Source organism: Poecilia reticulata, chromosome 6 (assembly GCF_904066995.2).
Source record: "Poecilia reticulata chromosome 6, P_reticulata-male-v2, whole genome shotgun sequence".
Taxonomy (NCBI): domain Eukaryota; kingdom Metazoa; phylum Chordata; class Actinopteri; order Cyprinodontiformes; family Poeciliidae; genus Poecilia; species Poecilia reticulata.
This window is the reverse complement of record NC_088835.1, coordinates 25,746,742-25,774,010: the sequence shown is the minus strand read 5'-3', so window position 1 is coordinate 25,774,010 and position 27,269 is coordinate 25,746,742. Positions and strand designations below refer to the sequence as shown.

Here is a 27,269-nt window from a genome sequence, read left to right as displayed (position 1 = left end):
CATGGTATAACATGACAGGTACTTGAGTTATCAAAACGGATTAGGATGCACACAAATTATTTGGAAAAATTGGAGTACTGGATCTAATAAAGCAAAAAGTTACATTTTACTTTCTTTATGCACTTAAAGTAGGTATGCTCCTATGGCATTTAGGTCAAACAACAACAAATAAATGCTTGATCTTCTGTATGATTCTATGCAGCCTGTTAGTTTGTGTTTTCAAGTACCTAATAATAAAAACAATCATCTGAAATGAAGCCTTGGTAACAGCAGATAGTGATTAAATCAAGATGGAAAAACACCCCTGAAAGTTGAATGTCTTCTTTTTTTTTCTTTTTTAATAACCTTAACCTCAAAATCTAATATGGCTGCCACATGTTTACATCAGATACATGTCTTTGTAGAAATTAACAGTTTATTCGTGTTTTTGTCAGTTTGTATATCATTAAGTCACTCAAAAATAGTAGGACTGCACATTTATGTTGGTGAGCTTGTTGCTGTAGTCTTTGAAACTGTAGCCAGCCTGGTTATTCAGATGAAAAACTAGCAAAGATGTCATTCCCATGTCCAAGTTTTGACACTGGAGGTACATGTAACACATATTTATTTATTTATTGGATTTTGCACACAGAAAAAAAAAATCTGTGTGCATGAACAAGCTCTCTTTTTAACTGGTTATACCAATATTTAAACAGACCATACTAAATCTTCACTTTAAGTACTGCTAAATACAATTCAAGTGCCAGCAATGGTACCTGTGCCCCCAGTTTGAGAACCGCACTGTTGGCACGTATCCTTGCTAATATGCTACTCCACCAGCTTCTCTAAAAGAGGCTGCACAATTTTGAGTATGATTTATTGAAGCCAAAATCCTCAAAAGTGCAAATTAATGTTTGACTAATTTATACATTATTAGAGTTTCAGACCAGGCTGTAGGAAACCTTTTTACTTTTTCTCTTAAACATCTAGCCTTTTTTGCAACATTTCTAAATTTTACATTTGGAAATGTCAATGAGTAATTATTGATACAGTACCCTTCAGCTGGTCACACAGTACCAATGGATAACAATGTTTAAAAACAAGTCAAAGCCCCAAATATTGTTTTAAAATACCAATAATCTTTTGTAAACTTTTAAAGACCCTCTGAAGTGATGTTTGCTTGTTTTTACTAACAAATGTATAATGATATTAAAAGTATGTTGTAATATGACCAACAAAAAGCTCATTGAAGGAAAAAGTGTCATCCTTTAAGCTGTTTCCATATCAGTGTTGCACACTAGAAACTACAATTTTGCAATTCTTTTTTTGCTCATGTTTGATGGAAGGAATTTATCTTAACTAGCAGTTTAAATCTTCTAACAGATCTCTATCTATCTATCTATCTATCTATCTATCTATCTATCTATCTATCTATCTATCTATCTATCTATCTATCTATCTATCTATCTATCTATCTATCTATCTATCTATCTATCTATCTATCTATCTATCTATCTATCTATCTATCTATCTATCTATCTATCTATCTATCTATCTATCTGACGGATCCATGTGGAATCCCTCTTGCCTCTGTTTTGAATCTCCTGCGCATGTGCGAGAGGGCGGGGCCATCCTCCGGTTCTCCCCCATCAGAGCCGTTGGTGCTCCGCTGTTGGCAGAAGGGATAGAGCGGAGCACCGGACCGCACGCGGGCGACCGACGGCTCTCCAAGGGGAGAAAATGACCCAAATATCTGGATAAATGGCGAAGTTCAAGTTGAAGTCCGGCCAGCGGTGGCTTATATTTGTTTTGTTTCTCCCTTTATCGGGTAAGTTGTGTTTTTTTTTATTGCATCATTAACGCTGTTTTACAGCTAACTTGTGCGGATCTTGTTTGAAGTTTAATTGGTTTTGTTTGCTTCCTTTATCGACGTAACCGTATGTCATGTTTCTCTAAAGATGGGAAATTGTTCTGACTAAAAGAAATATGGAAGCTTTGATTTTATTTAAATTGAACAAAGTTTTATTATTCTGGGAAAGTTCAATTTTAGCTTATTTATGATAACGTATTATTATGGTGAATACTAGTAGTATTAGTGTCAATTTGTATTTAAATAAATGTGTGAAACAAACAATATGCAAATATTAATTATATACGGTATTGTTTTCTAAAGCTACTACATGGTAATTATGCCTTAACATGAACTAATTGAATCTAAATCTCTGAATGGTCTTGTTTGTGATGCCTTTATTCTTTATTCTTTTTTTTTCTTTTTGCTAATGTTCTCATTCTCTTTCCCTTAGGTGTTTTATGCTTTAGTGAGCTGTCCTTCATCACTGAGCCCAGTGATGTTACAGTACTACCAAAGGATTCTGCTGTGTTGGACTGCCAGGCTCATGGACAGCCTCCAGTCACCATCAAGTGGCTCAAAAATGGAGTTAAGTTGGCAGAAAGTGAACACTTAAGGTTTCTGCCTAACGGCTCCTTGTCCATACCAAAGATAAAGCATACCAAGGAGGATTCAGATGAAGGATTCTACCAGTGCCTCTCCCAAAACAAATATGGAGCTATCCTAAGCCAAAGATCACGTCTGACTATCGCAAGTGAGTATTGAAAGTAAAAAAAAAACAAAAAAACATTTAGTGGTTGTTTGCACTCATCTTTGCTGATCTTTAAGCATCAGGGTTGAAGTGCATGGATTATAAACTTGAAGATGGGAAGCAGATGTACCCCTCTTTTTTACATTTTGTAGCAAAACATTTAAAACCAAAGCTTCCATCATGTTAGGTCATTTATAGGAGCATTTAAGAGCTTGTTAAGTATAGAAGGGGAGTTCATCCTAAAGCTCATAAATGCTCTATTAATAGACAGCCCATAGCTTGTGTCCTCTCACTGTTTTTTTCTGAAGAAGAGCACTACTTACCCTGTGTTTGATTGTAATGATAAAAATCAGTAAAAAGTGCAAAACTATTTCAATATTAGAGTTTAAATCTGTGTGGGATTGTTGCAGGCTATGGTTCTTTGTAACAGCAGAATGGCTTGCAACACTGAGGAATTTGTGAATGGACATTTGCCTTTCAGCTTTTGTTCGGAGTGCCCCTGACTGGTCCACAAGAAAAGACTAGATTTCGGGGGGTTTGTTTGTCCACATATCAGTGGACAAGACAGCTGCGCCTATTCAATGAGCCTGCTCTACCGTGCACACTTTTCAAGAGTGTAAGGGAGAAGATATCCCATGGCTGCTGTCATGGAGACTAGATTCAGCGAACTGATTTGCCACATTTTAGAAAAATGTCCCAATGCTCTACATTCTAAAAACTGTTTAATTAATTATGGGAAAAAGCATGCATGTTGGTATAATATACCAGCATGCATATCAATGTTCTTCAGAACATAGATATGCATCAATGAGCCAGGGAAGAGAAAAAGATGTGTGTGTATATATGTAGTTTTTATTAATTCTCACAATTTTTTACATAGCAACAAAAAAACTTTTTCAGTTTTTGGTATATTGACCAAAAAATAATACCAAATTCAAGTTTGAGCCATTCTCATTCAGTGAAAAGGTTAAAGGTTGTCGGTCAGCTGTAGTGGGAGAGTGGAGGATGGGACTACTCTGCGCTCCCCTTCTGTCCAGAGGTCCCAGGGGTCGGGGGTCAGCGCTGGAAAGGCTTTGTGATGTCACAGGCCTGCTGTGGCTGGGGAGCCCCCCCTCTGTTGTCCCTCCCACCCTTCAGTCCTTTTCACCGGATCAGGCCCTCTGTTGCCCTGTCAAGGTCGGTGCTTTTGTTAAAGGAAGGCCAGTTTGTCATGGGAACGAAGGGGCCTGACTCTCCACAGTAAGATAAGAAGTTTAGGCTTCTTTAAACAGTTTTTGCATCCAGGTAGAGTTGTCCTCTGAATGGTTTTCCACGTTTAAGATGTTAGATCAGCATAATATCATTGGACATGCACAAAAACAGCAGCTAAATGCATTGCATGTCTGATTTACCAGTACCTTATCACAAGCTGTAAAATGTTGGAACAATATTGATAACACTCAAGTCAGGACCAATTTCTGGGCCAATCATAACCATCTTCCAACTGGCACCAGTTTGAGGTAAAATTGAGTGGATTGGGGGTTGAGGTGAACTTTGACCTTTTCAGGGAAGCCTTTGTGCTGCTCAACCTAGACATTGATTTGTTCTCTTCAACAGAAGTGACCAAATTAGCAGTTAGGACCCACCCATCACCTGCATCCCTAGTCCCAGTTGGTCAGCTGCATATCATTTTTAATTTTCTATTACTTACGGTGGACTTTGTAATCATTCAAGTTTTGATTAGGAAGAATCCCAGGCTGTTTGTCTCGGTTTTCTGCTCTTGTTTGTTAATAAGAATTTAATTTAATTTTTTACAAATATGGAAGAAATACTGTCAAATCAATCAATACAAGGCTCAGATCTTAGGTTTTACTTCCACTCATGAGCAGGATTAACATTTATTTTGTCTCATATTAAATCCTAAATTAAAGCAGTGCTCTGTAGTTTTGCTATCTGAAAGCTTGGGGTTTAAATGTGGATTTTCAGTGAGAAAACAAGAGTATTGATCTTCTATAACATAATATTGACTTTCTCTCTTTGAGTGAAGGGGGAGGGGAGGAACTTATCACCTTAATGAATGAAGGCCATTGATCATATTGTATTGAGGTGATCCACTAAAATGTAGATTGGGGGTTGCTTTTCTCTTGTGGCTGCTGAGGGACTTTTTTGGACGTGCATTAACAAAATATGACTTTCAAACTGTCCTAGCTGTAGTTCACCTGAAACCGTTTTCAAAAGTTTTAAGGTTGGATTATTATGACTTGTTTTAAAAAAATAAAATTAAATACAGAATTTTCAAAATCTCATTTAATGCAGAAACAAGAGTGGGAATGGGCAATTATCAAATTATTGATTGTTTAATTGGGAAAAAAATAATAATACTGACAATTGCAAACTCCAAAAACTGATGTAAGTGACTGGGTTTGTTAGTTTCACTATTTGAACCATTTTGCCAATTTTAGTTCCAACAGATCATCAAAAAAGGTTGTATATTTTTTTCAAAATATGATTGCAATTAAGATGTAATGTTTAGCAGCACTGAGGGTAAATATTTTAGTGAAAACCTTTTTTGAAAATGTTTGAGCAACAATTGAGCTGCATGACATGTAAGATTTACAGCAAACAACTGATTAACCTTTACTCAGTTTACAAATACATTTTAGATTTGAAGTTTTCTTTGTTTTTCATTTAAATTCTAGATATATTTCAGTAAAAACTATAGATTATCCTGATTAAGTTCATGCCATCCAGACTCTACAGGTCTCAGATAGGATCTGAAATATTAACATGGCAGTAAAGTAAGAAAATAAAAATAAAAAGAGAAAGCATTTTCTCTCTATAAAGAGTGTTCCCCGCCAAACAAAAATGTGATTTCAAAAGGAAAAGGCAGCGTTGCCTTCCATCTACGTAGCCTGTAAATAAGTTTGAAAAGATGGAAGGTGGAAAACTATCCATATAAGAAATTCAATATTGCTTAATGTAGCTGCTTGTAATGCTTTTTAAGCAAAGTGGATTGATTAGTTTTTATCTATAATGATGCATCATTCACTGTCACTCTTCAATTGATCCATTGATTAGCCAGCTAGTCACCATGGGGAAACTGTTCCTCATCTCCACAAAAGCAGGTGGCGTCCTAAAGAGATCAATTTCTCTCATAAGATCAGAACATCCATCAACTTCTAGCCATGGCTTGCACAAACAAAGTATTGCACATTTTGAAAATTACAGCGAGTGTGAGATTTGTTTTATTGTTGTTATTTGATGGTGAAACATCTCTTTGTTGTTTTCGCAGGTATCACAGAGTTTGAGTCGCATCCCGTGTCCATGGTGGCATCTGAAGGTTCTGTGGCTCGGTTCTCCTGCGCTGTCACTTCCAGTCCTCCTGCCACCATCACCTGGGAGTTTAACCAAAGCACACTGCCTTTACAGACAGACAGGTTCATGCATAACACTGATCTTCTTTTCACTGCAACATGCTCCTCTAGTTTCTCTTGTTTGACCCTCATTTTACTTTCTCGTCTTTCCAGACTTACGGTTTTGCTGAATGGAGTTCTTCAGATTCACAACGTTCGACTGGAAGATGCTGGAAAGTATCGATGTGTTGCTACTAACATCGGCAGCCGTTTAAAAAGCAGAGAAGCCACACTGACGGTGCACAAAGGTACAGTAATTGCATTACCAGAACTTCCAGATAGAGGACAGGTAATTTAATGTCAACATTTCTACTTTTTAATAAAGACGGGGGCCGTAAACCACACCAGAGGCCCCGAATCATTGCTGGACCTCAAAACGTAACAGTGTCCCTTCACCACACTGTGGTTCTGGAGTGTGTGGCCACAGGCAACCCCTCACCCATCATCTCCTGGAGCCGAGCCGACAGTAAACCCATAGATGTTTACAATGCCAAAGTATTGGGAAATGGGAATTTGGTTATCACTGATGTCAACGCGAAGCACAGTGGAGTCTACCTCTGCAGGGCCACCACGCCTGGAACACGCAACCACACGACTGCTGCAGCCAACCTCACAGTTCTAGGTATCATTATCTCTTTGGTTGATGAGGCACATTGCTATGTACAGCATAGCAAAAATACTCCTAGAAGTACTTTTTTTTTTCAAAAAAGCTACTCAAGTAAATCTAACTTATTACTCAACTGCAATGCTGCATAAGCCATAATATAATGGAACATATTAACCTATTTCTTGTGAATTCACATAAAATCTGCCTTACAAGCAGAGTTATTGGATAGATGGTAAGAATTAGACAGTTTTCATTAGTTTTCTGATCTGTTTCAGTGCCGCCGTCCATCGTTGAGAGACCTGAGAGTCAGACTCGCCCACGAGCTGGCACGGCCCGCTTAATGTGCCAGGCAGAGGGTGTTCCCTTGCCACGCATCCGCTGGCTGAAGAACGGGGAAGAGGTTCACCTAAACGGGAGAATAAAGATGTACAACAGGTGTGTTGCACTGAGACGGTCAGATGCTTTCATCCAGGGGTGTCTTAACTTTTTGCAACATGAGCCACAATCCCAAAGTTAAAAATATGCACGAGCCATATTGTTTTTCTGACTTGAAAACATGCAATGTTTTAATGAAACAAAATGACAATGATGACTTTTTCTGTCATAAGAAAAGGTGGACAGTTTCATAACTTTTTGGTTTATTTGATCGACAAAATCTTTTAGTCTATTCCCAGCAACGAAAAATCCAAAAAAAGTCTCTGTTTTAAGTAAGGGATGTTTATAGCTACTTATGATGAAATAAAAATTGTAAGAAAACATGGCTTTCTTTGTGCTCAACACTTTCCATTAGAGCAGAATTAAATGTGTGATGTATTAAATTCTTGTGTTAAAAGATTATAAAAATTTCCCACTGGAGAGTCAAATTTTATTGAGCTACAGTCGGGGGGTCCACACAAAGATAAATACACTATTTCTTTCTGATTTTTCTCGTGTTTATTTTTTTATTCACAGTAAACTGGTGATCACCCAGATTATCCCTGAAGATGACGCCATCTATCAGTGCATGGCAGAGAACGAACAGGGTTCTGTGCTGTCCTTGGCTCGCCTCATTGTCGTCATGTCTGAGGACAGGCCCAGCGCACCGAGGAACATCCATGCCGAAACCATTTCCAGCTCTGCCATCTTACTGGCCTGGGACAGACCGCTGTACAATGCAGACAAAGTGATCGCCTACTCCATCCACTACATGAAGGCCGAAGGTGAGACGGAGATAAAGACGGTAGTCCTGTACTGTGAGGGGCGAAAGTGTGAAAAGTTGCGAGATCACATTCAGCTGTAGTGAAATTGACCACCGCTATGTGTGACTAGTTGTGTCTGTGGAGGACCATCTGTTTGGGCTGCACAGGGCAAAGGTCAAGGAGGACTCAGAATGGCAACTTCACTTAAATAACAACAGGCTTAGTCGACGTATTGTCTGCTCCCACGGCTCATTCTGAGCTCCCCTAAATGGACGGCGTTGCCTCCAAACATCTCATACTTTTTTGCTAACTGCAAATGTAGGATGATATTTCTAGGGCTGAAACGATCAATTGCATTAATCGTGATTAATCGGTTATTGAATTTAGTAATCAATTAACTGTTAACCGGAGAATGCAGACTCAAAACCAAACAGGCCATTTGCTGAAAGAACAACATATTTAGAGGAGCAATAAAGCCAAAACTGCACAAAAATAAAACATTTTGCACTTGAGATGAAAGGAACCTTGTCTGTAAATATGTTTTACACAGAATTCCAAGTGGAATAGTTTTAGCTACACCTGGTTCACATTCTGTAAAAAAACACAAAATCTCCTATTAATCACCTTTTGCTATCCAATTATTAATCGGTTAATGCAAATATTTATTAATTAATCTACAAATGATAAGAAAAGGAATGCTACGTTGTTGCATTTTTAGGCAATAAAATGTTTATTTACTTATTTAAAAAGGGAACTGAATTATTTATTTGTATCTTTTAATGTATTTTGAATATTGTTTTAAAAAAGGCTTTATACAGAATGTGCCACTTTTATCCAGGTAATTGATTAATCGTCTGAATAATCGATTACTACAGTAATCATTAGTTTGCAGCCCTAGATATTTCACATACTGCTCTATGTTTATTACACAGCAACTCTATAAGGACAAGCATGCAAATTGTTTAAAAAGTTTTAGCAGTTTATGAAGTATTTCTGAGGATCTCCATTGGAAATGTTGTCTTTTTTAAAAGCTGCAAGTCATAACTTCAACCTGTTTGCTCACATACTGTACAACTTATTGTATTTCAGGTCTGAACAACGAAGAGTATCAGGTTGTCATTGGCAACGACACGACCAGCTACATCGTTGATGACCTCGAACCCGCCCGAAACTACAGCTTTTACATCGTGGCTTACATGCCGATGGGAGCAAGTCGCATGTCCGACCAAGTCAGTCAGCACACTCTGGAAGACGGTGAGCACGTTCTGAGATTTTTAGCAACAAATCGCTGCAGCTGTTGAGCGACACGCCTGTGATGATTGAGTCTGAAGCTTTACAAACTGATGTCCGTCGTGTTTGCAGTACCTCTGCGTACTCCGGAGCTCACGCTGACCAGCCACAGTTCAACCGACATCCAGGTGAGCTGGCAGCCTCTACCTGCCAAGATCAGCCGCGGGCGAGTGTTGGCCTACAGACTCTCCTATCGCACGGCTGTGGACGACACCGTCGTAAATGTGGATCTACCACAGAACGGCACCGAATACCTGCTGGAGGGCCTGCGGCCTGACACTATTTACCTGCTCCGGATTGCCGCAGCCACACGTGTGGGTTGGTGTGAGCCCTCAGCGTGGACCTCACATCGTACACCGAAGATCTCGAGCAGGAAAGGTAATCCTGCCGAAAGACAGACTAAAATGTTAAATTGGTTCACCTTTTATGGCTTTATATAACAGCTTTGCTTATGTTCCTAATCAAGAAAGTATTCAAATTTGAACTCTTGAACTCAAAGGGAGATATCTTATACGAAGCTTACTGTATTTTTCCTTTGTGATGTTTCTGCCTCTCTGGTCTTGGAAAACCAGGAGGTTCCCCAGACGTCCTGCCTGGTGTTTGGCATATGATTAGTTTGCTCTTGTAGCATTGTCCCATACTCTTTGTGTTGGTTCCCCACAAACCTTTGGCCCCCGCGCTGTCAGGGATGTTAGAGTGGCCTCTGTCACGGATCATAAAGAGAGCTGCCTTAGGCCTCTATGAGAGGGAAAGAATTACCCATTTTAATGACCTGCTGGGATGGGTGAAGTTTTTGTCCTGCAAAGTAGAATTTTATCCAAAACAGTTCTTGTTATATGTATATATATTGATATTAGCTAGTTTTTGTATTTTGGTAAAGTGCAGTACCACAGAAATGAGTTCAGTCATTTTGCTCACTCCCAGTCTTGTATTCAAATTTTTGGTTTTTGAAGTTTTTTGGTTTTTTTTTTTTTTACCAATTCCCTTCTTAGTTGATTGGTGAATAGTTCACTGCACCCAGAACCCCACCTTGTTTGGCAAGCGCGTTTTACAACTTTTGTTTATTTGGACTTTGAGTGACTTTGAATTGGACTTTCAAGTCCAAATGACAATAAAGTCATAATAATACAACAATAATTAGAATAAAGTTGTGATATTAGGAGAATAAAGTAGTAATTTTATGATAAATCCAACATGTAAAATAACAAAAAACTAAAATAAGAAATGTTGAGCATCTTGTGAAATTATATTAAACTGATATCAGTTTTACAAATAAGGAAATGCATCATCTTTTAACACATCAGCATCAAATTGTTATCAGTAGCAGGACTTTGAAACAACTGAGTTTATTTTGATAACTAAAAGTTTTTTTTTCTTATAATGCAACATTTTCTTGTAATTTCAAGATGTTCTGGTAAAATTGTGTCTTTATCCTATGACTATATTCTGGTAATTGGAAAAAAAGAAATTATCCTAATGCTCTGTCGTCCACTCACAGAAGGGATGATTGAGATATAATCCACTTTTTAAATATATGTATTTTCTGCCAGTTGATGAAAAAAATCTGATTTCATTTATAAGCCACATCGTCCAGCTCTCCCTTGTTGTTTTTGATTCTTTTAGCTTTTTTTCTTGGAGCTTTGTTAAAATCTACAGCTGATCTCGTGTTTCCTCTGTCTGCCCCCTCTTAGTGCCTCCAGCCCCCGTTTTGCAGCTTGAGGCACTTAACTGCACCTCCGTTAGAGCCCGTTGGCACACCTCCCCTGATCCAGTGGTGGTTCTGGGTTTCCGGCTGTGTTACCATGAGGAAGGCCAGCCGGAGCAGCCGAGCATCCTGCTGCAGGCCCAGACCTACATCCACACCATCGGTGGCCTTGGTGAGTAGCGACACAGGCTGGATTTAGCTTCTTTTTGTGACTCTCTGTCAATTAAACGGAGAGTGGCCGATGCATTCTCTCTTAGATGGATCTTTTTTTGCATGACCTAATTTGATTCAGTGGGCAGTTGGATGCTGCATTTGCATACTGGGCCCCTGTCCTGATCAATATGGGCTGACCTCTCTTGTCTAACCGGTAGACTTCCCCCAGTTTTGCTTTAGTGTTGTGTGAAATCAGGCTCACAGGGTTAGAGGTCAGTAACCAGATGTCCCTCCCACCACCGATTCCCATCCCCAGGTTTGCTTAATTATGCACAGCCATTGTGTTCTGTCCTGGGCCAGATCTGCTCTGTTAGGACCAGTGCCACCACCTCCCTTCAGCTGGATGCAAACAAAGACCCCTGGGATGGAACAGAGCTGGACCGAGCCGCTGACCTCTAGCCATGAGACAGCAGACTTGACTTTAGCTCCCTGCCCCCACTGGTCATCTGTGCTGTTCATGTAAATAACCAGCAGCTTCTCCATATACATCAACCAGAACTAGACTAAGAGAAAAAATAAGACACAAACTGCAGTTTGTTTTCCTTAAATCTGAATATATCAGGGAATCTGTGCATTCGTAAGAAGTCTTAAAAGCAAAAATTAAGGCTTTGAAATGTCTTAAAAAGTGAGTTGGGCTTATTAATCGCAGGTCTTAAATTTAGTCTTGGCAGGAGCTACTTAATCCCATACAGCTCTGGAAAAATGAAGAGCCCACTGAAAACCTCCTGGTTTTTTCACCAAATACTGATTTCTGAACTCTTTCTGAGTTAAAACATCATTATTGTTGTTTCTAAATGAATATGAACTATTTTTATTTGCATTATTCGCGGTCTGAAAGCACTGCATCTTTTTCCTTATTTTATCATTTCTCATTTTCTTCATAAATACTAAATTTCAGAGACGTGTTGTCAGTAGTTCATAGAATAAAAGAACAATGTTCATTTCACTCAAACATGGCTATAGAAAGTAAAATGAGAGAAACTGATGATTTTGCAGTGGTCTCTTAATTTTGCTGTATGTTTTTCTTCAGTGAGCTTTTCACACTCAGACATCTTCTTTGTATTCTGTGACTCAAGATGGTTAAGGCTAATAAACCTTTGCTAACTATCTAGCTAGATGACTTTTTTTGCATCTATCATGAGTTTGTGCAGATTTATTTCCTGTTGGATGGATGATGTTTCTATGGAGATACAGGACTAAAATCCTGTTCATAAGGGTCTGAAAAAGTTCTTAAATTTGAGTTGGTGAAACCTGCAGAATCCCTTCACAGGCACTGCTCAGTTCTGACCACACCAGTACATTTTCATTAAATTGTAGAAAGTATTAGATAATCTTTTATCAGTAGTCTTTTGTTTCATATTTAATAAATCTATTTGTATGGTTCCTCTGTGCTGTTGCATCAAGTTTAATGCTGTAATACAAGGCCAGTGGAAGAGGGGGGAGAGAATGGGAAAGAAGGGAACAAAAGGGGCCCACCTCCTATCCCACAACCTTACGCCCAGATTCCTTCTGTTCCGTGTTGGCCTGGCTCGGTGACCCCAATAAAACCCCCTGAAGTCCCATGGGCCCAGGATCCCAGCAGCTGAACGCTGCCCACGGCCCAGCCCTCATACAGGCCTGGACACTCTGCTGTCATTGGTCAATACCTTCAGGCTGACCTTTCACACTAGAGGCATAAAACAAACCCAGTGCTCTTTAAAGCGTCCTGATTTAAGGTCTGGTAGTTTTTCAAGTTGAAACACGTTTTTCAAGCCTGTTATGTATACTTCCTTTACTGTTGTGGATCCCATGTCTTCATCCATTGCTCTTCCTGTGACATTTTATGATTTTTTGTTACACATTTCTAGGCATGTGACTGTCATTGGTGGAGCTTTTGGCTCTCTGATCTTTCTCATGCTCGTCTCAAAGAGCAGCACATGACAAATGAGAGGTTGGGCTAACAAAGGAGGCCACGTATTGTCCATTCATGGCCACTTAATGACCTGCTAAATCGTGTGGTCTCTTACTTTTTCAGCTTAATTTTCTTGTGTCCGTCTTCTTTATGTTGCTCTGCTGCTTGTTAGTAATTCGATGGGCTTTCACCTTTTTTTGCACAAAGGCTTCATTGTTGTTGTCTTGGCAACGCTGGGCTTTTATCTGGTAGACTTAGCTATTCTTTTTGGTTTGTATTTCAGATCCAAGGAGAAAATACCACGTCAAAATTCTGTCTATCAGCAAAGTTGGAGATGGTTATCAGACAGACCGAACAATTAGCACTCCAGGATGTGTTTGTAAGTAAAACCGTTTAGATAACAACTCTCTTTGAGACTTTTTTGTTTAATTAAATGCGGTTTCTGTTTGAATCACTCAGCGGCCAGAGACCAGACGTCAGCAGCTCCTCCCCCTCCACATCAAGTCACCGTCTTGACCAGCAATTCATCCATGATGTCCCTTCGGTGGAGTCGGCCTGCTTTCTCCTCCGGAAAGGCTGTTAGCTACACAGTCCGCTGCACACCTGTGGGCACACACAATGTCTCCGCTATCCGCTACATACAAACGTAAGACTGTCTTGGCTGAAAAAATTAGGGCTGCAACAAACGATTATTTCAGTTATCAATTAATTTAACTTCCTTTTTTTAAAAAGTGTATGTATATTTTATTACTTAAACTGGAATAACCTCATTTTTGTGTGTACACTTAATTATTTGTAGCAAAGTATACGTCAATCTGTTTATTATTTTTGGTTTAACCGATTAATAAATGGGCAGCAAAAGGTGCTTAATGCCAGATCTTTTCAACAGAATTTGAAGCTAAAATGACACTTCAGGAATTTTGGATAGAACATATTTACAGACAAAACTTGTTTTTTTTGTTTTTTTTATCTTAAATGCAAAGCGTATTTATTTTTTGCACAGTTTTCTTGTAATTACTGCTCAGAATATGTTGCTCTTTCAGCAAGCCCCACTTTATTTTAGTTTGCATATTCTCATTAACGATTAATTGGTTACTAAATCATTTTGTTGCGATTAATCTGATGAATCGTTTCAGCCGTAGAAGAAATACATGTCATATTTCCTTAAAACGTAATTAATAATGTGCTAGAGATGATCACCTGCCAATTGTTTGTCTTCACAGTACCAAGCAGAGTGTCATGGTCCAGGATCTGATTCCAAACACTCGATATGAGTTCGTCGTGCGCCTCCATGTGGATCAGATGTCGAGTTCCTGGAGCTCTGTTGTTTACCACCAGACTCTGCCAGCAGGTAATTAATTAAACATACAAATGCAGCATTGTTTTGCTACAATCCTGTCGTGAGGAGCTGTTATTAAATTTCTCAGTAATGATGGGCTGTAAGGATCTTCTTTGCTCTTTGTGCAGCACCTAGCCGCCCTCCCGCTGGAGTCCGAGTTACTCTGATTGAGGACGACACCGCTCTGGTGTCCTGGACGGAGCCCACTGAGCCAAACTTGGTGGTTACACATTACACCATTTTATACGCTTCACAGCAAGCGTGGATGTCTGGACACTGGCAAAGAATACAGAGAGAGGGTGAGCAGGCCTTTATAGCTGGTTATGCACTGAATAGATCATTTCAATTAATCGATTTATCAGATAATTTCCACATTCTGCAGATTTTTATTCAACCACTTAAACTTGTTTTAAACAATATGAGAAACACATAAAAAACCAAATAATTAAATTCCTTTAATTAAGAAAATAAACATTTTATTACCCAAAATGTAATAACACAACATTTTTAGTGCGTGCTTGATCATTTGTGGCAAAGAATGCATCTTCAGCTAAAAAAATACTTTTACCATCAACATGTGAAATGCTCAGCTCATTCTGCAGTGAAGGGCTGATCTGTTGGTTATTTATAGATTAACTGAATAATAATTAGACAGAAATGGTGCTTCATCTGAGTTTTTTTTTTGCAGAATATGAACCCAGTAAGTCTGAAATTATGTTATTTGAATAGTTTTTTTAATCTTAATATAAAAATATATGTATTTATTGTGCAGGTTTGTCTTAATTGCTGCTTTGAGTGTGTTGCTATTTCATAAATTGGCCTTTTTCTGAGACTGTATACTCCAGTTAATGGTTATCCCAATGCTAAATTGGTTGACGATTATTCCAATAATCAATTATTCTGATTAACCGTTTCTGCCCTGCTGGGAAGCTTGTTAGAGTTTATGGCATCGTGAGCTGTTTGAGTTACTGGGACATTTTAAACAGAAATCTGGTGGGTTGTAGCAGTAAACCGGGTCGTTCCAGAACACATGGCCTAATAAACACAAAAATGGTTCAACAGACATTAAACCCTTTTGGTTAAAAGGTTGTTTTGCTTCATTTTTATGTAGTTTTATTATTGCTTATGATGTTCATTTATGAACTTCTCACTCTGTTTTGATTGCAGGAACTCATACGATGGCCTTATTAGAGAAGCTTGAGCCTGGGAACGTCTACCTGGTGAAGATTTGTGCCTCCAACAAAGTCGGCGACGGTCCGTTCTCCAGTGTCGTGGAGCTGACGCCGAAGCATGGACACCTTCACCGCAGCAAGAATCCCAGGCACTCCGACGGTTTTTCAGACACAACAGGTCAGGATCAGAGGCAGAGCACATTTATTTCTTTAACACAATCTAATGTTCCACCTGAAACACCGTGTATGTCACCTTCCAGAGTTTTCTGATGGCCTCTACCACATCGACCAGAGGTCTGTGACGGGGATAATGGTCGGTGTGAGCATCGCCTTAACCTGCATCGCCATGTGTGCCTTAATCCTGATCAGCAAGGGCAGACCAAGGTAATTCATTTTATTTATTGAAAATGCTAAAAATAAACCCACACTCCTTTTGGAAGACATGCTTCATGTGTGTATTTTTATTGTGATTTTTAGAAAATCAGCCAGTCCCAAGGTGATTGCTGTGAGAGCTGCTGAAGGTCCACATCCTGGCATGCCACTTCCTGGTAATTACCGCTTGGAGAATGTTGAGGCCCTTCTACCTGTGATCAGTAATCAAATCGAAGATCCTAAGGTAAAGAAAACAGAACACAGTGAACTTCTAAACACTTTTCACTCCTGTTAGTCAAGCACAACAACAGTTTTTCCTTTTTTTTTTCAGGGTGGATCTGAAATTGTTGTAAATAACTGCAGTTCAGCTGGCGGCAGGATTCAAAGCAATAAGTGGCTGATTTTCAAGAAGGAGATGAGAAATCCACCTGCAAATGATGTAAGTGCAAACGTCATTCCAACATTTTCCTCAAAGAGGTTTTTACGATTAGAGGTGGGTGAAATGGACTTCAGGTTTTATTGCAATATTCGGAGGTACTGTTGTGATAATGATAAAAAGTGACAAACTCTTTGCTAGTTCTTTTTTAGGTAACTGTCGGCCAGTTGATTTATTGGCACCGATTTCCTTAATTTTGACCCTTGCATGTGAAGCCGATCTTATCTCCTGATCTTATCTACCTCAGCAAAGGTCTAAAAATCAACTACTGTCCTCTTTTGCTCTGCTGTGAAAGAGGTTTGACCGACAGACCGGTCATCAGGTCGACTGAATGTTTTAAGTTAGCAATAGTAATAAGCGATCAGCCAGAAAATTGCAATCGGTGCATCCCTAATTGTAAAACTAACAATCAATACGGACAGTTTTGAGGGGTTTAAAACATCATTATTTAGAATTTAACAGGACAACAATAAATCAAAAAGTTTTAGCGTGAAACTTTTCACAATAAATGCCCACCCTTACTTTTGATTATTTCTTACGTTTGACTGTCTCTCGTTAGGCTGAGACAAGAGCCTGTTTGTACGAAACTGGCAAAACCGTCCTGAGGTACGACGACCGGCTCGGCTCGGCTCCTCTGCCCGCTTCGTCTCGGGAGATGATCTACGGACCGCTCCACCCGGAGAGCTCTCAAAGCAGCGAGGGCAGCCAGGAAACCGGCGACTCCGGACACTACTCCAACGAGGAAAGCAATGAAGAACCGAGCAACTCGTCGGCCTGCCAAAGTTCCAGAGCAACACGTTTGGAGTCGGATCACAGTGCCGCCGGTCCAAATCTTAAGCAGTCTGTCAAACTGGAGCCAGAGGGGAAGTCGTCCCGTCGCTTGGCTCCTGAAGCTTCCTGGTTTAAGGCTCGTCCCCAAGCCGCCTGCTCCTGACCCCTCCAGGCCTGTTTCCACCCTCCACCAGCCAAAGCTACACCACTTCTACCTCATTCGCTTCCTGAGAAGAGAGACCCTTGAGTACTTCATGATAGAGAGGGGAAATCAGGAACCAGCTGCTGAAACGGAAGAAATGTGGATTCGCTTTGAACGTACCTCAGGATTTTGTATGAATGTTGTTAAAACATTTCTTTTCCTCTTTTTTTTTAACACAACTTTCTACCTGTCTGCGTGTTTGGTGTTGTCTGTCCTAACCAAAGCTCACCCATGATGAATGTTTGAAAAGAATGTCAGAATTTACTGTGATACATTTTATTAGATTTATTAGAGACGCACCAATCTTGAAGATTCACTTATTGGAAAAAGATTGGATTTTTGATTTCTTTCTTGGTGCATCTCTAATATTTACTCGTTTGCTACGATGGAGGATCTAATGGAGCCGTTTTGGATTAATAATCTACCTCAGTTTACTCTTAAGAATATACATTACTACCTCCTTTTACCACACGTTCTGCAGTATTACCTCACACTCAGGGGACAAAGTGAAAAAAAAGCTTAATTTCCATGTCGACTTTGTTTTATTTCAGTTTCTGCCTATGTGGTTGAAAGTAATTTAGTTTCACGTCATTTGTCTTTGTGGAAAACATGAAAAGTGCATTACATTTTGCCAAACTATTTGTAGCTTTATCAAACGGTATTGTTTGGCATTTTTGGTGCACTGAACTGAAAGCTTTAACATGGCCTTAATATAGGAAGGGCTTTACATGCTATAGATGGTTAGATCCAAAGACAAGAAGAAGAAAAGAAAAAACTGCACCCAAAGAGCTTCATTAGAAACTATAAGGCAACCAAAAATATAGCTGATGTCCTTTTGGGATGTGTTTGCCAAAATATTGTTCTCACCAGAGATGTTCCCTTCGATGGTGCTGGTTCCTCTGCGTGGTTGTTAATAGTGCTTTATTCTGGTGAAAGCTTTAGCACAAGCCTTTCGCTCCGTTTGCCTTCTAGACCAATTGCTAAATGCAGAGGTGATGCCGATGCTATTATCCAAAGAGTTGTTCTGCTTCCTCAGATGGGTGCAGCTTGTTTTATACAGTTGATCCTCGGCATGACCTGGTGAAAAGTACACACACAAGACCAAAGATCCAGTGTGTCCTGCCACTGATGAGTGGATTTAGTTATTCTAAACTGGGAGAATCGTTCATCAGCCATTCATTAACTCTGTTGTAAGGATGAAGACTTTGCTTCTGTCCTTTATATTTTCTGTCCAGGTGTGGCAGTAAAAAGATTCTGACTATCATAAAGGAAACCCTCTGTGTGAAGAGCAACATAATCAGATTTTTATATCTTTTTAATACAAATAATCCTAACCAAAGGATCTTACAGTCTATTAATTTAGTTGATTTCTTTGGTTTTCATTTGCATTGTACAAAGGAGTTGTATTCAAAGATGATATGATTTCCGCTGAGTTTGGATTCTAGAAAGGCATTTTGTTTTCACACAGTTATTTTTCTATTGTGACGCCAGAAAGTGTTTTTGGTGTCTTTTTAACCACCTTGAATTTTAACCTGAATGATTCTTAGGTTCCTTTGGGAAAATTCAGATTTAGATTGTATTTCTTTAGCACATTGTTGTGAACCAAAAACATTTATTGTGACACTTTTCCAAAAATGTCTTCTTTCGGTTTTAGTGAAGGCAGTGTGATGGCTGCTGTAAAATTGCTAAAACTGAAAGCTAATGATGAAGCCCAACAGGTTTTGAATTTAGACATAGAATGTAGATTTAACTGTTATTTAATTTTTATGTTTTTTTTCTTTTCTTTTTTTTTGAGTAACAGAAAGCTTCTCCTAAACCAAAGTGAGCAACAAAATATATTATTTTATGGTGTTGAACTGTTGCAACTAGCTTTTTTGATACTCAGACTGATAAAGATTAGATAATAAAATTGTTCTTGGAAAAATATGTCATTTGTGTTTTCTTCTTTTCAGCGTGAAAGTAAATTTGAGGAGTATAACTAGATTTGATTTATGATCTCATTAAGAAGTTCTGAGATATTTTGAAAAACTGTTAGCTGCTACTACAGAGAGAGGAGCACTTAATATAAACCTCTTAGTTATTGTGTAGAAAATTTTACTGACATCATGTGGTCTTGAAAATGACTAACATGCCAGATGACATTTGCACAACAATTTATTGTTTTTTAGCTAATAAGTACGATCATATTAATGGGAAAATTTGCATAGGTTGCAGATCTTAAGAAATATTTAATGCTAGACGCAATAGCAATAAAGAGTTCAGTTTTTACCACTATTTTAAGATCCCCAATTTTACCCTTTGTCTATAAAGTAGGTGTAACTTTTCGATAATAACTCAGCAGAATGGAACTGAACTATTTCATTTTATTTATTTATTTTTTACATGTTTTGTTTATTTAATATAGTTGACTAAAACAAAGAACATCTATACTAGACAAAGAAACCTGTCAATACTATATATATATATATATATATATATATATATATATATATATATATATATATATATATATATATATATATATATATATATATATATACATACACTTGAAATTTTATTTATTCAAAGGTTTTTTGAGCCAAATAAAATGTAAACAATTTTGATTATTTCAGAATTTAAAATATATTTCCAATACTGCGTTTTGTATTCTCAAACTCCATTAAAAACTATTACTGTATATTGAAAATATGATTTCCAGTTAAATATTTTTATTCTGAATATCCCCTAAAAAATTACTTGGAAAAACAATTTAATCTAAACTTTTAACTATAATTACTGCGATTAAATCAAGCTTTTTCAAAGCAGCAAAAAAATTACTTTTAAACTCCATTAAGTCAGAAGTTGACGCTTCCAAAGGTCTAACCAGCAGGGGGCAGCAGAGTTTTAACAGAGGCAGTGGCTGCTGTCATTCTGGAACAAGAGGAAAAAGGAAGCCACGGTTCGGTCTTGTTTTGTTTAGCTGCTACACGCAGCTAATCTCGGTGCCGAAATGCGCATCGAAAAGTGTTATTTCTGTTCGGGACCAGTGTATCCCGGACATGGAGTCATGTTTGTACGGAACGACTGTAAGGTAGGGTTCAATTTATCTGTCCGAAAAGTAAAGTTAATTTAGGAAACGTAAATGTTTAGAGTTGGTGGGGCAGTTAGCTGGATGATAACGTGCCCGAGTCGCTCACGTGGAAACCAAATCAGCGAAAACGGAAAACGTTGTATATAAATTTGATCAGCTGTACTTAAGACAACGACCAGATGAATGTGAAATTGATTATAAAAGCGGTGTCTAGTTTGTAAGTGATTAATACTTAACAGAATACAACGGGCTGAGCTTTGGGCCTCGTTTTTATCATGACGGTGTAAGTGCGCCCTCTAGTGTTGGGAGCAAAAACACAAGGACTAGGAGTTGAAATGTTAAATTAACTCGATGCTTTATTTTTATACAATCTATCAATGTTGACTGTAAAATTGGTGTGTACTTTGTCAAAATGTTACACAGATTAATAACACTTTGTGGTATTTTATAATATTATTATGGATATGTTAGTAATATTTATACTAACACTTTTGGCATATCTTTGTGTTAAATTAAAATTATAATGAATGACTTAAATTGTACCAACACTTGCAGCGGTAGCAAATATGTACCTTAATAACGCCAATCTTTAAAAAAAGTAAAGCAAGGAATGCAATGCACAGTGGGTCATTTAAATGACACATTTATATGTAAAACAGGAAATATTTTTTTAATACATTTTCCACATTTTATTTAGACTAAAAACGCAGTATATTGAGATGCAGTCATCACATGAATACATCCAAAATCACAATATTTGGTTTGCCTTAGCATTTGAGTTGTATATAAATATTTATTTCAGTATATATTTCAGCTGCAATGCAATAAAACTACACTTTCTTATAATATATTTGGCTTTTTTGATAAACCTTCACTGTCCTACAAGCCCACAATTGACAAATAATAACAATGAAGATGTGAAAGAAGTTGAGTGGAAATTACAATGTGGATTAATTGTAATCTGCATTGCTTTCTAGTTTGTAATAATATCACTTTGTGACATATACCCTTTATAATTTGAGGGAAAAACAATCAAATCTTTTTGCTGAAAAATGCGAAAAACATGCAAGTTTTTAAAATCTCTTCGTTGGGCCCACCGTAGATGAGATTGACTTGTCTTTACACAATGAAGCATCCCAATTACATACAGGCCTTCCGTTTAATTGTCTCTCTGTCTTATTTAATAATCAGATGTTCAGATTCTGCAAATCAAAATGCCACAAGAACTTCAAGAAGAAGCGTAACCCAAGAAAGACAAGATGGACCAAAGCTTTCAGAAAGGCTGCTGGAAAAGAGTTGACTGTGGTAAGATGCTCAATTGAGTTTTCATTATTTATTTATACAATAAAAAATATCTTGTAGTCCTATTTCTTACCCCAAAATATTTTGTTTTTCGTCTTTAAGGACAATTCTTTGGAGTTTGAGAAACGCAGAAGTATTCCAGTGAAATATAACCGGCAACTTTGGGACAAGTCAGGTAATGTTTTTGCTTTTTTTAAATAAAAAAAAAACATATTTATTTGTTATGAGAGTGGAAAAGTTATATTTTAATATTTTATTACTTTCTTAGTTGAGGCAATGAAGAAGGTGGAGGAAATAAAAGTGAAACGACAGGCAAGATTTATCATGAACAGGTGAGAGGTTGATTTCTTTTTCATGTTATTGCTGCTGTTGTGCTTAGAAATGTTCGCTTAAAGATATTTTTTGCCTCTTTGCTGCAGATTAAAGAAGGGCAAAGAGCTGGGGAGAGAAGAGGCCATCAGCGAAGTCAAGAAAAATATTCACCTCATCAAAGCTCCTCATGCAGGTAAAGCTTTAGTTTCTGTAATTTTCATTAAAGTGATGTTTTTATTTTTAATTTTTGAATATTTTTTAATTGCGACATAAATGATGAAAAATGTGCAGCATTGTTAGGAGAAAGAAGGCTTCATATTTGTGAATTAAGGGAAATTGACCTGTGTTCTTACATTTTCACTGTTTTTACAGGCAAAGCCAAACAGCTGGAAGACAAAATGGTGCAGAGGTTACAAGAAGATGTGGAAATGGGGGATGAAGATGATTAACTTGAAACCCAGTCATTGTTTTGTTTCTTTGCTTAAACTTGGCTCCTTCATTTTATTTGAAGTTCATATTTCCAGAAATAACATCAGACACAGTGACAATGGACATGAGTTGGTTTTTTTAATAAAATGCATCCATAGCTGCCTGTCAATTTCTTCTGTGTTTAAAAATATCTTACATCAATGTTAAAAGGTTATCAATAATAAATTAACAGTTTGGTGAATATATCCAATCATCCTTTTTACTGTGATCATTTTGAAAGCTAAATAATTTCAGTTTAAGTTGCTGGATTTTGCTGCTAAATCACTCGACCTTTGTGTTTTTATGAACATTTTTAGAGGAAAGTAAGATTATCTGCTATTTACTTTCGTGTGCAGGAAAATAGTTCAACGTAATCAGATCATAGAAAAACAGGAACAATGTGTTCCACAGAATAAAAACAAAATATTGAATAACAGGGCTTTATTGCGGGGAAGTTATTAGTTTGGCTAAACATGAGCAAGACGTATGAATAAAATAAAAATATTTTACTTGTTTTTTTGTAATTCATAATATGAAATTGTATCGTTATAATTGTTGAAGTTGAAAAATAAAGAATAGACATTAAATAGAAAACGGAGCGGACATATTTGCAATAAAAGTACAGAAAATAATCGTAACAGCTTGATTAAACATAATGCAGCCATAAATTGACCCACATTGCGGTGAATGCTGCTTCCGCTGGATCTGCCCTATTTATACATACCGCTCAGGTTATCCGATCGCTAAGTGGGCGGAGTTTGAAGACTGAAGTTTGTACTCTTGAACTGAAGTTTGTGACTTTGCTGCACACTATGCAATACATAAACTAGAACTGAAATTTTTAGCGCGTGTATTGTTTGTTACTGTTGATTTCTCTGACAAACACCGTCTCACCGTGACGACTCCTCCCTCGAGCAGACAGTTTTCTGGCAGTCTTTGCGTCGCCGGAGATAAAAGGAGCGGACCCTGGCTCTCTGACATCGATTTGCTCGGCCTGTTGCTGTCGTCCTCTTGGCGCTGCCTCCGCTTCTTTTCATCTGCTAGAACATTGGGCTGCTCGGAAGGAAAAAAGCCACAGTTTGGAGAACAGATCCAGGCTTTTACTTTCCGGAAATGTCCGAACAAGGTGAAGGAATGAGGACTTTGGAGGAACAGCAGGTAAACCTTAACAATGAATCTGTTTAAGTGCGATTAGCGCAGCTAAAAGCAGTTTAAATAAGAAAACGTTGCAGGCGGTAAACGTCAAGCTAGTTAGCAGCTAGCTAATTTCTCAATCGTTGCTTCAGCTCTAAGAATTACTTGTATGTCAAACATTATTGGGTTGTTTTGGAAACTTTTACCAAACATCCATCTTTAAAAGAAAATCTGCGTTTACCTTAAAGGTGTATGCTATTTTAGCATGTAGCTTTGGGGAAACAACCGTTGTATGTTTACCTCATGGTGCTACTTTACTGTTGCAGTCCAGATTGTGCTTGATAAAATGTATTATTGCTGCTTTAAAAAAATGGTTTTGCAGCTATTGTAATTTATTGGGACTGTTTTTATCAACACACACTGCCCTGACTCTAACAGGAAATGGAGGACAAAGTCATCAGCCCAGAAAAAGCAGAAGAGGCCAAGCTGAAGGCCAGGTATCCTAACCTGGGAGCCAAGCCCGGGGGGTCAGACTTCCTCAGGAAAAGACTCCAGAAAGGGGTACGTTTCTTACGCAAACATTAGTTGTTTTTTTAAGTATGAAATATAAATCTGTTCGTATGAATCCCGTTTCCCATCCTCATTCTTGGCCTTCAACTCTACATTTCTAATATAAATGACATCCACATGTGGTAGCAGCAGAGCTAAGGAACTTGACTTTTATAGTCAATAGTTTTATACATACACTTTGGCACATAATTCACCTATTGGTGTAAAAGGAACCTTCAAGTAAGTTGATTCTGCGCAATTTATCCTTGTTTTCTACAATCAAAAAACGCAACTTTGTGTGGCTGTATGATGCAAAGAGTAGTAATTTGCTGTGTCATTATGCATGTCGTAAGTGTATTAAAATTTGAAATACTAATGTACTTTTTGGAAGGAAAATCATTAAAATATGTTTGTACACTTACAATCAGCTGTTTTAGAACAACTATATACAGCTTAAGATTTTACGTGTTGAAATGTTTCTAAAGAATGTGTGCATGTATGTTTCTGTGGCAAGTATCAAAGAGAACAGATATCTTTGCTCTTTGAATACTGCTGCATACCAGTTGTGCTCAGAACTGGAAATTTTCTACTTCATAGTGGAAAAAAAATCAACTGGAACGCTCTCCAAAGTTAGATTTCCCACTGGGAAACGGGGAGGAACTGTGACTAAGGCAGGCTTTGCGTTTCAACACGGCCGCTCCTCGCATCAACAGTGGAGGAAACGTGTTTATTTCGCAGGATACACATGTAAGAGTGTGTCTAAAATCAATGTTATGTCTGGCATAGACAATTTTAAACTGACCAAATAAAAAATGATGTTTGCTTTTGGAAAGTAAAGTATAACATGATGTTTGTAAGCGTTATTACAAACTGTTTATGGGCGTTGTCATGTTGAATTCTGACTTCTTAACTAGAACGTTGTTACTTCGAGTTTCCCCATTTCCCAGGTAACTGGAACGCAGCATATATGTACAGCTCTGGAAAAAATACACTGAACCGCACTGAAAACCTCCTGGTTATTCCACCAAATATTGATTCCTGAACTCATCCTGAGTTAAGATGTTAGTTTTGCTGTTTCTAAATGAACATGAACTTGTTTTCTTTGCATTATTTGAGGTCTGAAAGCTCTGCCTCTTTCTCATTATTTTGATCACTTCTCATTCTCTGCAAATAAATACTACATTTGTGCTTTTAATTTCAGATACATGTTTTCAGTAGTTCAAAGAATAAAGCAATAATGTTCATTTTACTCAAACATATACCTATAAAAAGTAAAATCAAGAGAAACTGATAATTTTAAGTGGTCTCTTAATTTTTTTCCAGAGTTGTATATATCCCATTTTCTCAATGGGTAACTCGTACCATAACCTGCAATAAGTGCCAAGAAACAGAGAGCGGGAGATTGAAAAAATGGGTTTCAGCCTTTTTACTTTTTCTTTTTTGTTCAGCCAAAGTATTTTGACTCTGGGGACTACAACATGGCCAAGGCCAAGATGAAGAACAAGCAGCTGCCGTCGGCTCCGACGGAGAAGACCGAGATCACCGGGGATCACATTCCAACCCCTCAGGACCTTCCTCAGAGAAAGACCTCCATCGTGGCCAGCAAATTGGCTGTTTGATACATTTTACTCATTTGCTACCATTCCATCACCCACGTTATATCTACCTGCTGTTTTTAGTCCTTTTTCTCTTTTCTTTGTTTTGCCTATGTATGTATTGTCTTAGAACTATTTGCATAAATTAGCCAAATGAACAGTTGACAGCTGTCAGAAGTCCAAAAGGGTAACTAAACATGTTGACGATCTTAACCAAGTACTTACTGACTTTTGAGCACACGCAAAAAAAACTAATAGTCTGGTTTAGCTCTGAATTTCGCATTTAAAGGATAACATGCTTCCATGTAAAGTGCTTAACGGTTCCTGCAGAGGTTATCTTTACATGACTGCAAATTAATCTAGTGAGATCTGGCTGTTTATAACGAAGAAAAAAAATATCACTACGATTAAAAAAGAAAAGTAAAGTCAGTCTGCGTAGATGTGAGAAATACATGTGCAATTTAAAGATATCCGCTTCCAATGTTAATCAGTTTAAATAGCAACATCAGGGCTTTATATTTTCTCTTTAAATCTTATGTACCATTTTGGGTCCATGGCTCTATTTAAAGTGCAGCTGACTAGCTTGTATTCATTTGCGTTAAACTAATGTCGATGCCATTAATTTACGATGACATGCTACTGGACTCCACCTCATCCTGACCTCTGAAAAATGGCCTTAAAGTAACGAACAGTCGTTCCTCTTGAGCAATATTTGCTCCCTCAGTGAGAATCTTGGTTGTGAGTCTTGGCTGACGCGCCTTTTGACTGGATTCACTTTGGATCACATGGGAAGAAATTCCCCGTTCATGTCTGGAGTGTGCATGTATGTTTACTGTGCTGATATGCTGTGCCATTTGTTTTGTAAATAAAATAGTTTTGCATAATATCTTAAATTCACTTGAGTTCTGGTCTTATTTTAGCTTAATCTTTTATGTGCAGCAAAGAGAGGAATTTTACAACTCTTTTGGACAATATTTCATTTTAAAGAAATTATAAAAATTTCTCATTTACATGTATGAAAGCAGTTCTACTTCATATGATACAGAATTATACATGCACAACTGTATTTGGCCAACCATTTAAAACTAGAGCTACAAATATCACACTTTTTGGGAAAAAAAGAAAATTTTAGACACCAGAAATTTGTCATTTTTTATAAGACCCAACATTTATCTTTATTTTAAAATTAAAAATGTAGCAAAAATATATTTTTTTTCTATGATGGAAGACTATGCAAAATAAGTAAAAGCACATAGATTTCCAACAAATACCTACAACCATATTTGATAGTTTGTGTCATTCTCTGTAGAAATTTAATGCAGATATTGCAAGAAAACTGGAAAAAAACATCCATTCATCCATTTTCTTGCACCCTTGTCCCTCAGTGGGGTCGGGAGGGTGGCTGGTGCCCATCTCCAGCTGACGGTCTGGGCGAGAGGCGGGGTCACCCTGGACAGGTCGCCAGTCTGTCGCAGGGCATGGAAAAAATCAAACATGTTTGGAGACATGGCAAACATATGGAAGGAGCACTAGTCAAATGAGAGCAAAATGTAACTTTTTGCCAGTCATGCAAGTTGATAGTTGGCTCAAAACCACCATTCCCACTAGCAAGCGTGGTTTTGGTTGCTGCACCATGCTGTGTGGATGCTGCTCAGCAGAGATGAGAAAGCTGGCCATCCAGTATGACTGAAT

The 27,269-nt window shown here is 37.9% G+C and overlaps 3 protein-coding genes across 3 annotated transcripts; all 3 read left to right on the top strand.

Annotated features, from left to right (window-relative positions):
* Window positions 1-1,452: 1,452 nt before the first annotated feature.
* LOC103466451 (protogenin B-like) lies at window positions 1,453-19,073 on the top strand. The gene is made up of 19 exons (XM_008412017.3): window positions 1,453-1,807; window positions 2,283-2,582; window positions 5,851-5,995; window positions 6,086-6,219; window positions 6,297-6,593; window positions 6,854-7,013; window positions 7,530-7,777; window positions 8,846-9,010; window positions 9,119-9,424; window positions 10,738-10,923; window positions 13,139-13,234; window positions 13,315-13,501; window positions 14,079-14,206; window positions 14,323-14,493; window positions 15,362-15,544; window positions 15,627-15,750; window positions 15,844-15,982; window positions 16,070-16,177; window positions 16,734-19,073. Exons 1-19 carry the CDS (start codon window positions 1,741-1,743, stop codon window positions 17,106-17,108), a joined length of 3,519 nt encoding a protein of 1,172 aa, XP_008410239.1. The 5' UTR covers window positions 1,453-1,740; the 3' UTR covers window positions 17,109-19,073.
* Window positions 19,074-20,058: 985 nt separating this feature from the next.
* On the top strand, window positions 20,059-22,513 carry rsl24d1 (ribosomal L24 domain containing 1). Its single transcript, XM_008412018.2, has 6 exons — window positions 20,059-20,217; window positions 21,409-21,522; window positions 21,622-21,694; window positions 21,788-21,851; window positions 21,939-22,024; window positions 22,204-22,513. Exons 1-6 carry the CDS (start codon window positions 20,137-20,139, stop codon window positions 22,278-22,280), a joined length of 495 nt encoding a protein of 164 aa, XP_008410240.1. The 5' UTR covers window positions 20,059-20,136; the 3' UTR covers window positions 22,281-22,513.
* A 754-nt stretch (window positions 22,514-23,267) lies between these two features.
* Window positions 23,268-26,470, top strand: arpp19b (cAMP-regulated phosphoprotein 19b). Its single transcript, XM_008412019.3, has 3 exons — window positions 23,268-23,457; window positions 23,872-23,994; window positions 25,431-26,470. The coding sequence occupies exons 1-3, from the start codon at window positions 23,413-23,415 to the stop codon at window positions 25,599-25,601; spliced, it is 339 nt and encodes a 112-aa protein (XP_008410241.1). The 5' UTR covers window positions 23,268-23,412; the 3' UTR covers window positions 25,602-26,470.
* Window positions 26,471-27,269: the final 799 nt, after the last annotated feature.